The sequence below is a fragment of the Epinephelus moara genome, chromosome 18, assembly GCF_006386435.1.
Source record: "Epinephelus moara isolate mb chromosome 18, YSFRI_EMoa_1.0, whole genome shotgun sequence".
In the NCBI taxonomy this organism is placed as follows: domain Eukaryota; kingdom Metazoa; phylum Chordata; class Actinopteri; order Perciformes; family Serranidae; genus Epinephelus; species Epinephelus moara.
In genome coordinates this window covers 28,727,478-28,743,397 of record NC_065523.1, presented here as the reverse complement: position 1 = coordinate 28,743,397, position 15,920 = coordinate 28,727,478, and the positions used below count along the sequence as shown (strand labels likewise).

General features: G+C 38.8%; 3 protein-coding genes across 3 annotated transcripts in view; 2 read left to right on the top strand and 1 right to left on the bottom strand.

Annotated features, from left to right (window-relative positions):
* Window positions 1-1,652, top strand: tmem86b (transmembrane protein 86B). The gene is made up of 3 exons (XM_050068403.1): window positions 1-281; window positions 452-695; window positions 940-1,652. Exons 1-3 carry the CDS (start codon window positions 231-233, stop codon window positions 1,389-1,391), a joined length of 747 nt encoding a protein of 248 aa, XP_049924360.1. The 5' UTR covers window positions 1-230; the 3' UTR covers window positions 1,392-1,652.
* A 434-nt stretch (window positions 1,653-2,086) lies between these two features.
* On the bottom strand, window positions 2,087-5,984 carry hspbp1 (HSPA (heat shock 70kDa) binding protein, cytoplasmic cochaperone 1). The gene is made up of 8 exons (XM_050068398.1): window positions 5,829-5,984; window positions 5,456-5,583; window positions 4,954-5,170; window positions 4,611-4,835; window positions 4,219-4,374; window positions 2,952-3,048; window positions 2,743-2,854; window positions 2,087-2,362 (listed from the first exon to the last, which is right to left on the bottom strand). The coding sequence occupies exons 2-8, from the start codon at window positions 5,573-5,575 to the stop codon at window positions 2,282-2,284; spliced, it is 1,008 nt and encodes a 335-aa protein (XP_049924355.1). The 5' UTR covers window positions 5,576-5,583; window positions 5,829-5,984; the 3' UTR covers window positions 2,087-2,281.
* A 948-nt stretch (window positions 5,985-6,932) lies between these two features.
* Window positions 6,933-15,920, top strand: part of tufm (Tu translation elongation factor, mitochondrial) — an 11,177-nt gene continuing 2,189 nt past the window's right edge. Inside the window, exons 1-9 of the mRNA XM_050069643.1 lie at window positions 6,933-7,036; window positions 7,722-7,768; window positions 7,856-7,994; window positions 8,183-8,349; window positions 8,536-8,805; window positions 9,030-9,162; window positions 10,441-10,545; window positions 14,719-14,870; window positions 15,140-15,259. Of these exons, the coding sequence (XP_049925600.1) occupies window positions 7,000-7,036; window positions 7,722-7,768; window positions 7,856-7,994; window positions 8,183-8,349; window positions 8,536-8,805; window positions 9,030-9,162; window positions 10,441-10,545; window positions 14,719-14,870; window positions 15,140-15,259 (1,170 nt within the window). The 5' untranslated portion in view covers window positions 6,933-6,999. The remainder of the gene's footprint in view (window positions 7,037-7,721; window positions 7,769-7,855; window positions 7,995-8,182; window positions 8,350-8,535; window positions 8,806-9,029; window positions 9,163-10,440; window positions 10,546-14,718; window positions 14,871-15,139; window positions 15,260-15,920) is intronic.

Sequence of the window (15,920 nt, the reverse complement as noted above, 5' to 3'; positions counted from 1 at the left end):
TTGATTATCAGACAGCAAGGATCCGTCCAAAGTTCACTGCTGTGAAATGCCAACGGACTGAGAGACACGGCAGAGATTCGAGACAGTAGATCTAGACGAGAACATCTGAGGATTATATGTGGTGTTGACCAAAAAACTGCAAAGACAGACGAAATAGAAGGTGTGTAACAGGACAGGTTCTTTCAACTGAGACATCTGCTGGAGCCCACGACGGTGCTGACTCTGAGACGATGGACATCCTTGAGACAGATGCCTATGACAGGCGGCAGAGAAGAAACATGGTACCTAAAATAATTTATTCCTATTACAGTTGGTCAGGAATAGATGTTTATGTTACTTACAACAACTTTTTCCACATGGAAAGTATAAAATTGTCTCAACTCATAATTTTTTAATATTCATAGTGTGTGACTTGTCTCCCTGTTTCTTTCTGTCCCTCTCTTTCTATCAGTCCTGTGCTCTCCTTTTTTCTCTTTTGCCCTTCTTTTTGGCCACAGGTCTGTACTTCTACCTGTGGACTCCTGACACACCCGCATCCATCACGCTGGCAGGTGTCAAATCAGCACCAACCCTTCTATTGGCTGCAGTAGTGCTGAGCTGGAATGGAGGTCAGAGTGTCCTGGGTGTGATGGGAGGACTGCTCCTCTCTGCAGTTGGTGACTGCTGCCTGGTTTGGCCTGAACTTTTTCTGCATGGTAAGAGCCTTGTTTGCACGAGTGAGGAAAGAAGTAGGACATTTTCAAAATACAAATTAAGCTGAATTAAATGTGCAGTGCATATTTATATATAAAAATATTAATGGCAGTCTTTCAGTGTGATCAATCTAACCCTGTAAATTCAAGCTGCAAAGGTTTGCATGTTGCAAATGAATGCATTTACCTGCCATTTTTAACATATTAACTTATTTTATGTTCTTAACATCTCAAACATCGGTTTCAGGAATGGGTGCATTTGCTGTGGCTCATCTGCTGTACTCACTCACCTTCCTCTCCAGTCGCTACGCAGCACATTCCTCTTCCTCCTGGACCCGTATTCTCTATCCAATCCTGTTCCTGGCTGGTGGAGGTTTCTACATTTACATATATCCATTCGTGCAGAAGACACCAAACTCAGACATACTGATTCCAGCTGTGGGGGTCTACGTTGCCTTAATTTCTCTGATGGGGGCATTAGCCATCAGAACCTGCCAGACAGTGACACTTTTAGGAAGTTTGAGCTTCATGGTGTCTGACATGTCACTGGCTATGCAAATTTTCAAGGTGACAGCACCAATGGAGCATAGTAACGCTATTGTCATGGTGACATATTATTTGGCACAGCTACTAATAGCTGTGGGCGATGTAAAGGCAGTAGAGAACAAGGACGATTTTGCAAAATGGAAGAGGTCCTAAACTGCATCCCTGTGGCATCCCTAGTGTCTTTAGTATCTTCATCACTCTGGTAAAATCTTAAACTTGTCTATATATACTTCTTGTAGGTCTTGGAGTTTTAAATATGAACCCATCAAATACAGTAAAAGAGGAAAATGAAGACATTTGCCTACTGGTCAGTGCTTGACAGCTACTATGTGTGTTCAAAAGATGAAGTAAAAGAGCAGTTTGCAAAGTCAAGATATTTTACTATGCATTTCTGGTTTGCATTTGAATAATCATATAGTCAAAGCATTTTAAAAAAAGAAACTCCACAAATATTAGCTAAGAATAACATCTGTATTCTGTGATTTGTACCAAAATATTGTAATTTGCATAACATACATATTTACGTGAAGATTGTGCATGTGGTTATGGCATTGTTTTCCATTTCTTGAGCTGCCCATTTTATGTATATAAATACACCTATTTGTTTTGCTAATAATCAATCAATCAATAAATAAATAATTATGGTGTAAAAAAAAATAAACAATGATCCATTATTCTGAGGCCTGTTTTAAAGGTATAGTGTGTAACGGTGGCATGTAGTGGTGTGGTTGCAGATTGAAGTTGAACACGTAACTACATTAACATTGGAGTATGGGTTTGCATACTACCTGTACTGGAGATGTTTGGTGTTACAAGATATGGACAACTGAAAACAATGGACTTAAATAACAGCTAACTTGAAAAGTATTTTATACATTTAGGTTATTTACAGAGAAAAATCCATTTCCTGCATGACATGCAAAATATGGACTACATTTGTTGTGACAGACAAAAAACGTTGCTTTAACATTCACAATCCAGATCTTGAATGTTGTGTTACATCTCTGCACGCTGATACTAAAACAGGTGAGGTAAACCGGACTTCAGCGATCCATCCCATTGTCATCTGATTGCTGCCCACGGAAACACATAACCTTCAAACGCTCACAGAAGTCCAGTTCTTCCTGTTGGAAACAAAAATGTGACTTTAAATAATGATTTCTTGGCAAGAATTAAATCTAATCCTAAAGATCTGTAAGAACTGATACCTGCATTGAACTAGAAATTATAATCACTTATATAGAAGTATCCACTTGAAAATGTTTTAGTCAAAATTGGTTGCTTCTTGTTTAGACTTGTGTCTGTGCACAACATTTCCACAACACTAGATTTTGCACTCATTCAGCAGTAGCTTTATACATAAGAAAAGACAACTGTCAATCTCAACCATCCTCTGCTTGCTTTTTAAAATAAAAAAGGCTTAAACTATTGCAGGCCTGATTTCACAAAATACTTGAACCCAGTTTTACCATATTTCAACACCAGAATGAGACATAGGAATTACCTGACTCTCTTCTTTTCCTTGGAGCTCTCTGGATCGCTGTCTGAGTAATTCCTCCAAACCCAGAGCAGGATTCCTGCAGTCTTTGAGACCCTGCTGACAGTCCTCCACCAGACTAGACAGACATCAGACACATAAAAGACTATAATTACTAATGTGAACCACAAATTAAAGTCACTTGTGAGTGATGGCGAGAGCAGTGTGTTTCTTACCAGCAAAGGGCTCCAAGCACATGTTCATGAAAAGGTGAGTGTGATGTGCGAAGAACAGATACCAGCTGCTCTACCATACCCATGGAGACAACTGTGTCTGCAGGAAGGAGATAGATAAAAACAGTTATAGATACAGGTATAAATATAAACATAAATATATCAGACCCATGATTAAAGACGTAATTATCAGGATGGCACTCCCGTTCTAAACATTTAACAACAAGTGACGTCAACTTTGCATTCATTGTAATATGAGATTAGAGCAACAATATGTGTTGTTTTGAATAGATCATGAAATGATCAGAGCTCATTGTAAGGAGGCTCAATTTGCTCAGAGGTGCAAAACATAACTAGTGTTAGCCACATTATTGCTTGCTATAACTGGGTCGACAGCATTTGTGTAGTGTCGCTGATCAGAGCACAAAGTGGGCAAAGTGAGGGACGGTTCCAGAATGCCCTAGTTTAGCATTCGATCTATTGACTTACTAAAAGGATTGGTTGTGGCTCAAGTCAGTGTGGTCTATTACATTAGTAGTTTGGATTTCTTAATCTTCTTAAATTAATTAAAACATGCCTCAGAATCATATATGCAAGAATAAAAACATTTTCTTTGCTCATTTAAATTCATATTTAGTTGTTTTATACTACTGACTGCAAACAAAGACAGTAACATATAGGGGAAGGGGGAAAAGCAGATTCTTAGATGCATCACAAAGGATTATGTCTCAATGCAAAAAAGTCAATAATCTGAAATTTAAAATCCAATGCTCGACATTATGATCACCTGTAAGAAGGCTGAGACTGCATGTTCCTTATGGCTGAACCAGTTGAAATATAATGGACGTAAACATGTGCATTGTAAGCTAGGCTACTTGTTGAGTTTTGGTAAAGATGGCTGAGCATGAGCAGCAGATGAAAACAATCCGACCGCCACCCTCTGGTTTAAAAGCCAGTATGTAAAAGCATTCTTGCTTCTATGAAGAAGGGACCTGGATATGAGCTATACTATGTGCTACTCAAAGTAAAGTCATCTGTTTATTTTGATAATGGATCATTACAATTACGCTATGTTTTATAGAAAGCAGTCACACAGTAAGAAAAATCCTTTTCTTCCATTGAACAGGTGCGTCACTCAGCACTGAAGGGCTACTATAGCTCCAACAAATTGGAGAACTTGTAGTATCACAATGCCAGCTTATTGACAATAAATAAAGTTTAAAAAATCCCCAGCTTAGTTTAACAGCACCATCCTGTCTCTCACACTTACCTTTTTGTTCGGGATGTGACGTCAGCAGGTTGAGCAGAAGGAACGCCGACTTAGTCCTGAGCTTCTCGCTGTCCGACTGTATGCCTCGCATCAGCACTGAAAAGCCATCATGGGACAAGAACGCCTGAAGTCCTGCCTCCTGCTCTCGAACCAGACCTAAAGTCACAACAGGACGCAGTTACAATTTTGTTGAGAGGCGTACTACATCCTGATCGTCACGCAACATAAATGCAAATGGTATTACAATCCAGTCTAAAAGCTTTACGCTCTCTCTTTCAATGCCGTCAGAAAACCAACTAATGTTTCTGCTTTAACTAACAGTCAGTATCATTATCAGCCAGTTTCAAGTAGACAGGGTTGAGCCTTATGCAAGTTCTGTCTTAGACACTTACATGACACTGCGTAAAGGGCTTTTACTCTGACGGTGGGGTTGGGGTCTGAGTCTGTCAGCTGCAGCAGCTTTGGCAGTGTCCCCATGCTTAACAGGTGGGCCTGCACCTGCGGCATGTTCTGGGCACAGGAAGCAAGAAGCTGTGCAGCACGCCACCGCAGTCCACTTTGGGCATGACACAGATACTGGGAGACGCACAAATCCAGTCCACCGAGAGTCATAAAGTCTGTGAAGTACAGAGGAACACAGTCAGGACAGAGACAACCAATAGTATTTATAGCCATGCTAACATCTGATCTACAGACTGCTGGGAAATGTCAATTCTAATACCATTTATTACAAACCTCTAGCATTGTCCAGGTTCTCACACAACTCTGAGAGCATCTCAAAGGCTGATTCACGCTCATCTTCATCCTCTTCATCCCTCTCATCCTCTCCTTCTGTCTCCCTTTCACTCAATCCCTCTTGCCGTAAGACGGCCAAGCACTGCTTCATCTGCTCCACTTCATCCATCTGCCCTTTGCAGACTTCTGCAAGAGCGTCTCTCAACCATGTTTTCCTCTGTGACAAAGAAATAATACAAGAATGTATCTCAGTTACATTTGATACAAGGTAGAGAGCTTCATGGGTCCAAGTAACAAACCCACTCTAAAACTAAAACCAAACTAATCTGACAAGAAAAAAATTATGAAATAAAAATAAAATAATGAAAAGCAATGAATGAAAAATGAAAAACACAAAATAATAATAACTCTGGTCTAAACCCAACAAAATGTGTGGGTGTAGAAGGCTCTGTCCAAAGACTTCTCAGGTTTTAAATGTAGCCTATAACTATCAGGCCTTTACCTCCTCTGACATGGGTTCAACAGGAGCAGGTCCCTCTGCAGCTGATCCAGCATCCACTGCCAGCTGCATGACACCCTGAAGGTTCCGAGGATATCTCCTGGGTTGTCTGTCTTCTGCCATGACATTCACTATTGAGGTAAAAAAAAAAAAGAAAGAAAGAAAGAAAGAAAGAAACATCAGCAAGACAACGATAACTGGATTCATAAATGACGTGCAGTAGACAGGGCCTGTTAACATAATATTCCAAACTCAGGATCAAACAGCTCATTAGTATACATCACAAGATTCGTGCTATTAAGTACAGTAGACCTGCATAACCCTTTAGTTTACTACAACCGGCGACATGGTTTCATTCATAGATAATTCCACTTACCTTTTTAAGAGTCCTTAAAATCACCGTTGAGTAAATGAACACAATAACGTCTTGAGACAAGTTAACTCCCTTTTAAACTCAAGAACATGAATCCGCTAGAACGTTCTAGCTAGCTGATCTCACGAGTGGCATGGAGGCTGCCATACTGTACCGTAAACCTTGAACTAAATTGGCAAACTACATTTAAAAAAAAAAAAATTAACCGAAGTCTTTCCTTACCTCTACGCCATTTCACCCCTTAACATTTTCTCTGATAATTTAGCCCCTCAAAATCATAATAGAATAAAACTGACAATGATAAAACGTTAGAATTTAAAAGGCACAACAGCAAACTCCTCCGTATTAACGTATTTAAGGTAAGTTAGTTACGTTGGGACGCCGACATCCAGAGAGTATCAGTGAAAAGAGAGGAGAATCCCAAACAACGAAAAATATTTTTCTTTGGCCTCAAACAGGAACAGTGTTACATGAAATATCGATATTACATTACATTAGTGTGTGACTTCATTTACATACATGTAATACTATAAGAGACATGATTAATGAATAGCTTAAAACCCTATTTAGATCTTACACTTCCTTACTGAACATTAGCACATTTCTAAAAAGCATATAGGTACGAAAAATATATAAAGACATTTGTGTCCCCTGTGTAACAGATAAGATAAGCGACTTGGAGAAATGAACGCAATTCAGCTTCTCTTCTTTTTTAAATTTCGTTTACTTTTTGTAGACAATTACTTTATTTGTCTGATTTTATTTGCCTTAGTTAGTCCTGAAATGTTTTAATTCTGGCTCAACCCTGTAAAGCGCTTTGTAACTTTGTTTTTTCAAACTTGTTTAAGAAAGATTATTATATTATTATCATTATTAATAATATTAGTTAAATATACTGAACCCACACTTTGGCACTCTCGTTTACCAGAGGACTTCAGTGAGTGATTACTTGATGTGTATTATCATTATTATTATTATTATTATTATTATTATTGTTGTTGTTGTTGTTGTTGTTGTTGTTGTTGTTTGTCACACCGAACAAGAAGCGGCTCGCGAGTGTTTCGCATTTCGAAGGATACCATTTAACCACGAACCTACTTTGGCCGACAGCTTTGGAGCTGGACAGTTACTCTCCTGAATTTTTGGTTGTCTTTGATTTGCCAATCCATCCAAGATGGCGGCGCTTGTGCGACTGCGTGCTTGTTTCTCAGGTAATATTGTTTAATTCGTCTATAGTAACTGACTTTATATGCATCTGTGACAATTCATACCTAGCGCCATTATTTGATCAGCAGAATATCTTGTTCGCGTTAGTAGAAACATAATAAATATGCTGCTGTCTCTTCGATAGCAGAGCAAGGTCACGTTACAAGTGAGTGTTAGCTAACGGTGCCGCTAACGTTAGCCGAGAATGAGGACTGACTGATGATGAATGATAATTATAAGTATCTTATATTATAGACAGGTTATAAGTACCGATTCCCTCTGTTGAGGTAACTGATATCAGCTTAATTTGAAGAGAGTGACACTGGAGTCTGGTTCAAATGGTTGTTAGCTTAATGTTAGCTGCTGCAGAGCTGCTTTTAGCTAACGTTACCTAACGTAAACTGTATATCTGACACAGTCCCATCCCTATCATCAAAAATGTCAGTGATGCTTTGCCTTGTTGTTTAGTTTACATTAGATTTTGATTGGACCAGATGTGTGAGACACTTAGCCAATGTCTGTCATGTAGCTAACACACTTTGAAGTCTAAATATTTATATTGTGACTAAAGTGTTTAAGTGGAACACATAATGGTGGAATTATATGACGAGCTACACTAGATTATTCTGTCAAACACTGAGCCATCGTCTAATTTTATATTATTCTCATATTTCCATTCCCTCTTCTCAGCCCTTCAGCTGTCCTCGCCAAGCCTCCTGCACAGCTCCTTTAAAGTGGTGAGTGTTTACACAAACTGCAATCCAACGCTTGTTTTACATGCATTTTGTAAGTGTATAACTCCTGGGTTTGACTTTGTCTCGTAGTGTACTGTGCCTCTGAGTAGGCGGACCTTTGCTGCAGAGGCTAAGAAGACCTACACCAGAGACAAGCCCCATGTGAACATTGGAACAATTGGCCATGTTGATCATGGAAAGACAACCCTGACTGCAGCCATCACGAAAGGTAAAATCCCTAATGTTCTAGCTGTTCAGCGGCCCAGATGAACATAAATCCAACATGGTGAATTCTCTGTTTAACCTGAAAACTGAATTTGTACCACTGACCTACAACTAATAGCCTAAGCTACATTTTTCTTGATTTGTGAAACAAGAAATCAGAAATGTGACTCTGTTGTGTTTTTGGGTCCTAAGTGCTCGCTGATGCTGGTGGTGCTAATTATAAAAAGTATGAGGAAATTGACAATGCCCCCGAGGAGAAGGCCAGAGGAATCACCATCCAGGCGTCTCATGTGGAATACACCACAGCCAACAGACATTACGCTCACACAGACTGCCCTGGTCATGCTGATTACGTCAAGGTAATATGCTTTACATCTACATACCCCGGCCTTGAAAGGGCTGAAAATGATGCAGCTTTGTTGTTATATTAGCTGATGAAAATTCTTGTCTTTCTTACACATTTCAAGATCATTAATTTAGTCTAGAAATTACTTTAAAACATACTAAATCCCATTTTCATTAAACCAACCTCTTTCTTTTTTCAGAACATGATCACAGGCACAGCTCAAATGGATGGCTGCATCCTGGTGGTTGCGGGCACAGACGGCCAGATGCCTCAGACACGAGAGCACCTCCTGTTGGCCAAGCAGATCGGTGTTGAGCATGTGGTGGTTTTCATCAACAAGGCCGATGCCGTGGAAGACAAGGAGATGCTGGAGCTGGTGGAGATTGAGATCCGTGAGTTGCTCACTGAGTTTGGCTACGATGGCGAGAACACACCTGTTGTGATTGGCTCAGCCCTCTGTGCCCTGGAGGTGAGGGAACACTGGAAGTCAATTGTCCTATAATTTAGATAATACTTTGCAAATCTGCTGATCATAACCACTTGTAGTTTACAACTTTTTCAACTCCTTTTTTGAGGTTTTGTCAATTAGCTGTTAAGTCAGCAAAATCCTGTGACTGTGGTACATTTTGAGCCTCTTACGGGAGGCATCTGGGTGTGGACCGACTGTTTTTTTTTCTTTTGTCCTCATCTCAGAACAGAGAGCCTGAGCTTGGCGTGAAAGCAGTGATGAATCTCTTAGACGTTGTGGATACTTTTGTTCCTGTCCCAGAAAGACATCTTGAAAAACCTTTTCTTCTGCCCGTTGAAGGGGTTTGTTCAATCCCAGGTATGAAAGATTGCAAGAAATGCAGCATATACACACTTCATACAGTAACCTAGTGTTTCCCATATTGATTTATTTAATCTTATTTTAATGTAGAGTTGCACGCAGAGCATTCACTCAGCCCCTCCTTGCCAATGTTTATTATACCGGAATTCCACTGGATGCGTTTCCGTTACGGAATGGTAGCGCTGGTTATCCGCTGCGTGCTCCGCCGTCCGTCACCACCCACCGGCTCCGTTTGCTGTGCGGAGCGGTGCAGCTCCGCCAGACAGCGGGAGTCACGAGAACCCATGAGATCTCGCAAATTCACGCATAATCACGCGATATAACAAGATGTAGTTTCTATAAACAGAACCACAAAACTAGAGTAGTAGTAGGAAAACATCTCGGTGCACCTCCATGATTAACATCTCCTCGTCCATGGTGTCTACAGGGTGAAATGATGTCTGAAAACTCTGACCTGTTGACTTCAGGCCTGCCTCCGCCCATTATGACGTTTTCAAGGTGTAGTGCAGGGAAATATGATCCGCCGTGTTTTATTTTGAAAATAAACCGGGTGTTTTATTTTGTTTCTGTGCACGACTTCCTGCCCTGCACGATCTGCTCTATGCTGAATTGGCGCGTTGTGCTCCGGCGTCCGGCAAAAATAGAAGTCCTGCGCATCTGTTGTGGAGGGCTCCGGAGTGCCGCAGCTGTGATGGAGCCAGAACACAGCACAGTTGCAGCCGGTGGAAGCACACACATTGACTAGAATTGAAATGGATTGGCTCCGCTGCCGTTCCGGAGCGCAGACGCAACCAACACGCATCTGGTGGAATTTGGGGGTTAGACAACATTAAGACAAGAATTAGCTTATTAGCCACCCCACAATCCCTCTGCCTCGCGGGCAGTAGCTATGGAGTAAGACCTTAAGCTGCAGCACCTCAAATTTGGCCAGCGCAAACCCCCCAGCGCCCAGTGTCACGCCAGGCTGGTGGCCAGCCTGTGAGATGGCAGCCACAGAAAGTCTGCTGATCGAGCGGGGAGGTAGCTGCAGTTGCTGAATGGGGCCTGTCTCTGGAACTGCTGCCCGATCTCCTGCTGGTGAGAAGGTCTATAGTGGACGGCAGTGAGACAGAGGATACACTGTGATTTGAGGCTCTAGCTAAAGTTGACTACATGCTGTAAAAATGCTGTATTTCAAGATTGCAAATAGTTGACTCACAACTGTAAAGAGGCAGATGACAGTAATAGAAAAAAGGTACTTGCTCTATATTTGAGTTTTACCACTTTGTCTTTCAGGCAGGGGCACGGTGGTGACCGGCACTTTGGAGAGAGGTGTCATCAAGAAAGGAGACGAGTGTGAGTTTGTGGGCTTCAATCGCAGCTTCAAGTCAGTGGTTGTAGGTAAGTGAAAGAAAAAGCAACAGAAACTCAGAGGAGAAGCTCCTGTGCTATTTACAAAGCACATGAACCAAAACGTGACAAATGTCTAGACAGGTGACAAATTAAAGAAAATACCTGAATAGATTAGATTTAGCAAAGTTATGGTCTGATGTATTAAGCTCAATTTATACTTCGTGTTTATTGTTTTGTTTTTGTTTTGTTTTATTAACACATTCTTAAAGAAAATTCAAATATAAAAGCAACAAATACATCACATGTGCAGGTGAGGTAGAAACCCATTACGGGCTTATCTAAAAACCCCACCTAGGAAAATTAAAATAAAATTAAAATAATAACAGTAATAATACTAACAATGCAGTGTGAAGCATCAACAAAATATCTTCTACCTAATTAATATTAAATTCAAACATTGAGAAAAAACATAAAATCACAAAACAGCACACATGTTGAAAACATAAGTCAGTCAAGCTTCTACAATACCAAATCTCTTTGACATCAAAGCTTCCTTGAGTTTCATTTTATATCTAGATAGAGACATAGAATCGGTTAATAAATGCAAATTTGTATTCCATAATTGGACTCCACGGTATCTTAATGAAAACTGTCCTCGAGATGTATGATACATTGGTAGGTACAAGTTATTGATTTGTCTGGTTGAATAATAATTGACTTGAGAATTACAAATGAAAAGTGTTTGGAAACTTTGTGGCAAGTCTGTACCCATGTACTTCAATTTAAAAATAAATGTACATATTTGAAGAATATTTAAGTCAAAAATAGCCAGTACATTACATTTCAAAAAAAGTGGAGCGGTTGGGGCACATGACTTGGAAAAAGTAGCCATTCAGACAAAACGCTTTTGCAGCAGTAGAATTTTATGAAGATATGTGGGGAAAGTACTGACCCATACAATATTACAGTAGGTGAGATATGGATATACCAGACTATAATATAATGTTAAAAAACAAGATGAATGTACGAAAGCGCTAATTTTTCTAATAATCCCCAGAGATTTTGTGACCTTGTTGCAAACAAAACTAATATGCTCTTTCCAAGTAAGTTTCTCATCAATTAATATTCCTAGGAATCTTGTTGATGAAACTTTAATCATTACTTCGCCATCAATATGCACTTTCACTGAATCCAAATTATAATTCATTTTCCCTGCAAATATCATAAAATGAGATTTTTTCACATTTAATGCCAATTTATTAATTTGAAACCATTTTGAAAATGCATGAAGGCCATTGTTTACTTAAGTCATAAGTGCAGAAAAATTTCTATTGGAAATAAGTAAATTGGTATCATCTGCAAATAATATTGGACATAAAGTATTTGATACTGCTGCAAGATCATTAATGTATAAGAAACAATAATGGCCCTAAAATGGAACCTTGTGGAACCCCACATTGTATCATATGTCTCTCAGACTCTATACCATTTAAACTGACATATTGCAGTCTATTATGTACATAATTACTAAGCCACTTCAGAACATGGCCATGAAATCCATATCTATGCATTTTTGTAAGTAAAATGTCATGATTGACAGCATCAAATGCTTTTGAAAGATCCAGAAAAATACCACAGGCGAACTCCTTCTTCTCTAAAGCAGTATAAATCTTGTCAACTAGGTGTAAGAGGGCCATATGGGCAGAATGATTTTTACGGAATCCATATTGGTGTTCATACAGTATTTTATATGTGTTTATGTGTTTAAGAATACGTTTATATACCAGTTTTTCTAAAATTTTGGAGAAGCAAGGAAGAACTGAAATGGGACAGTAATTTGTAAAAAACCCTGGATCGCCTGACTTAAAAATTGGAATAACCTTTGCAATCTTGAGATCAGAGGGAATAACACCAGTTTCCATGGATACCGCAAAAATATGTAATAATGGTTTCAGAATTAGTTCTTTTACCTCTTTAACAAGGGATGCAGTAATTCCGTCATGATCTGCGGCAGAATTATTTAAGGCTATTATAATATCATTTATCTCTTTGTTATCTGGAGGTTCAAAATGGCAAACTGATGGAAAACAACCTCTTATATAATCAGTTGGACTTTCGTTCGTATTCCCAATCTTCTCTGAAATAGAGACTCCCACATTTACAAAAAACTCATTGAATTTGCAAACAATATCAAAGGGATTTGTAATGGATGTTTTCCCATGAGAAAAACTAGGAGGAAAATTTGTTGATGTTTTTTTCTTTTGTAGTAATTGATTTATAATTTTCCATGTGGCCTTGATATTACTTGCAGAATTCTTAAATTGATCACTGAAAAAACTCTTTTTTGCCATTCTAAGAAGATGATTATATTTATTTTTATATAGCTTATAATTTGCTAGATTAAGGGGTGTAGGACATAAAATATATTTTTTATAAAGTTTGTTTTTTATTTTAGCTGATTTTTTTAAACCAGTAGTAAACCAACCATTGTTATTATCTTTGTCCAATCTTTTAAAGGAAGTTACTAATGGAAAACTTTTAAAGAATGCAGAATTAAATGATTTCATGAATAAGTTGTAGGCTAAATTTGCATCATTCTCCGTATATACATCTTCAAAAGATATCTTCTCCAACATATCCTTAAATTTACGTTTGTTACTTACATTGAATTTTCTATACGTTTCTGTAACAACTTGATTTTCAGTTTTGGTTCCACCAATCGTAGTAAGTTGGAAGACTGGAAAATGATCAGAGATATCTGTATATAATATTCCTGAATTTGTCATATTTTGAATGGAATTTGTCAATATATTATCAATCAAGGATGCAGATTTATTTGTCACTCTTGTTGGTTTACTGATGGTTGGATAGAAATAATTTGCATATAAATTATTCAAAAAATCTTCTGTAGGAGAATGATTTTCAGCCCTAAAAAGGTTGATATTAAAGTCCCCAAGAATATAACATGTTTTCCCCTCCTTATTTATTTGCTCCAAGGTATTGTTCAAACTAACATTAAAACTATTTATGTCTGTGTCTGGAGGTCTATATATACCACCTACAATCACATTTTCCCCATTGTTGTAGCATGAGATTTCAATAAACACCGATTCTATATCAGTTTTATCAGATTTAAGGGAAAGATCAGGTCTATTCTCAAAGTGATGTTTTTTATGTATAAAAACTACAACACCACCTCCGATTTTATGTTCCCTAACAGCATGAATAGAATTATACGATAACATTCCATATAAATCCTTAGTTTCCTCAGTAAGCCACGTTTCTGTTAAAGCAACTACTGAAAAGTCATGTTCTAAGAGTGATAAATAATGCACAATCTGGTCATAATTTTTTGGTAAGCTACGAGCATTAAGATGCAGTAATGAAAAAAAATTTGACTTTGTTGAAAGTGATTTAATATACGACTTAAATTGACTTTCTCTATAGTAGTGACATTGACCTAGATTAGAGTGTGTTGAGAAAAAATTTATATCAGGATCAAAATTTGAATCATGACAAGATTTCATCATTTTTATGATTTAAATCAAATGGGTTAAACATCATATTATCAATGTCTATGATTTTTGAGTCATGTCTGTCTAGCAGGTAGGAGGCAAAATCATCATCCTCAAGTGTATGAAAAGGAAAAAGAATTACGCAGTCTTTACAGATCCAAGATGTCCATATGCCAGTTGTCTTTTTAGATACAGGCGTACATTTAATATGAAACCCATTTTTGCAAAGTGCGCAGTAAATGCTCAAATTCATATGCCTTTGACACTGTGAACACTGTTCATGTTTAGTCAACATTTACATTGTCGCAGAGGTCCACATGTCTGCTGACTAACTGTGTGACCATTTTAGATTATATCAGGGCCTTGGACAGTGCCCTTAACCATCATCATCAAAACACACAGTGAAGAATTTATGCCTGAGACCATTAAAGTTGTTTGTGGCTCATAGTGGCCCCTGCACCTTGCGAAGACATTTTTTGCTTGTTGTATTTGTCACCTTTCTGCATGTATGAGGAACAATCTTTTAAGTGTCCTCCAGCACTTTGTACATTGATGAAGAAAAGATGAGTGTTATAATGAGCGTAGACAAAGAATATCTGATCCAGAAAGGCTGCTGAGGACCAGTCTGATATTGGTGTGTTCTCTGTGAGTATTGGGGTATACACAGGGATTTCACTTTGATGTCCGTCCATCCTGTTTTGCTCAGGTGTTGAGATGTTCCACAAGTCGTTGGATCGCGCAGAGGCAGGAGATAACGTGGGTGCTCTGGTCCGAGGACTGAAGAGAGAGGATCTCAGGAGAGGGATGGTGATGTGCAAACCAGGATCCATCAAAGCTTACCAGAAAATCAAGGCCCAGGTCTGAGAGCACAAAGTTGCAGTAGTTATGATTAATTTGTAATATTTTTGAATAGTCAGTAAATCTAAATGGCTAGTGTTAAACTACTGACAAGCCAAAAGTCATATTTTTTACATGACTAATGACCAAAGAGCAGTTTTAAAGGCAAACTGTGACACTGGCCAGATGCCACAGTAATGACTGCGAGGTCATTCACTGAGTTAAAGACACCATATGTCTGCTGACAAAGCTGATTGTGTGTGGACATGTTGTTGCCTCCTGTTTTACAGGTGTATGTTCTGAGCAAGGAGGAGGGAGGCAGACACAAACCGTTTGTCAGTGGCTACATGCCAGTCATGTTCTCTCTTACCTGGGACATGGCCTGCAGAACCGTTATGCCCCAAAACAAGGTTTGTGTGTGTTTCATTCTGACAGTAAATGAATGTTTGTCAAATAGTGTGAGGTTTGAACCCCATCCACAACAGTTCACCTAGCTAGTGCATGGAGCAAACATCTTGCTTCATAGGCCTGTCCTGAATGCCTTTTTTGGGGCTTTGAAGCTTCAGGGAGAATTACCTGCAAATATTTGAAGCTTAATTTATGGTCATTATTCATAAACTTTGCTTTTATTGTAATCATGGGTCTACAGTAGGGCTGCCCCCGACTAAGAACTTTCCTAGTTGACCAATAGTTGTCATTTAGGGCCATTAGCTGAGTAGTCCCCCTGCATGTTTACGATATTAATTAAGTTAATAAATTATATATGTTGGGCGGGGCAACACAATGGTTTGAGTTGAAGGTGTGAGTAAGAATAGTATCAGTAATATTGTTAACAATGTGCTACATTACAGAGAAATACAAAACCGTACTAATGAACCTTCAATATAGGCCTATATTTTATCTACAAGTGCACGTCACACACTGAGCGATAGGGATGTCCCGATCCAGCTTTTTCACTTCCGATCCGATACCGATATTACAGCCTTGAGTTTTGGCCGATACCGATACCAATCCGATCCAAGCGCGTATTATACATATTCACTTATTTTGTTGTCAGTCATGTTAGAAAAG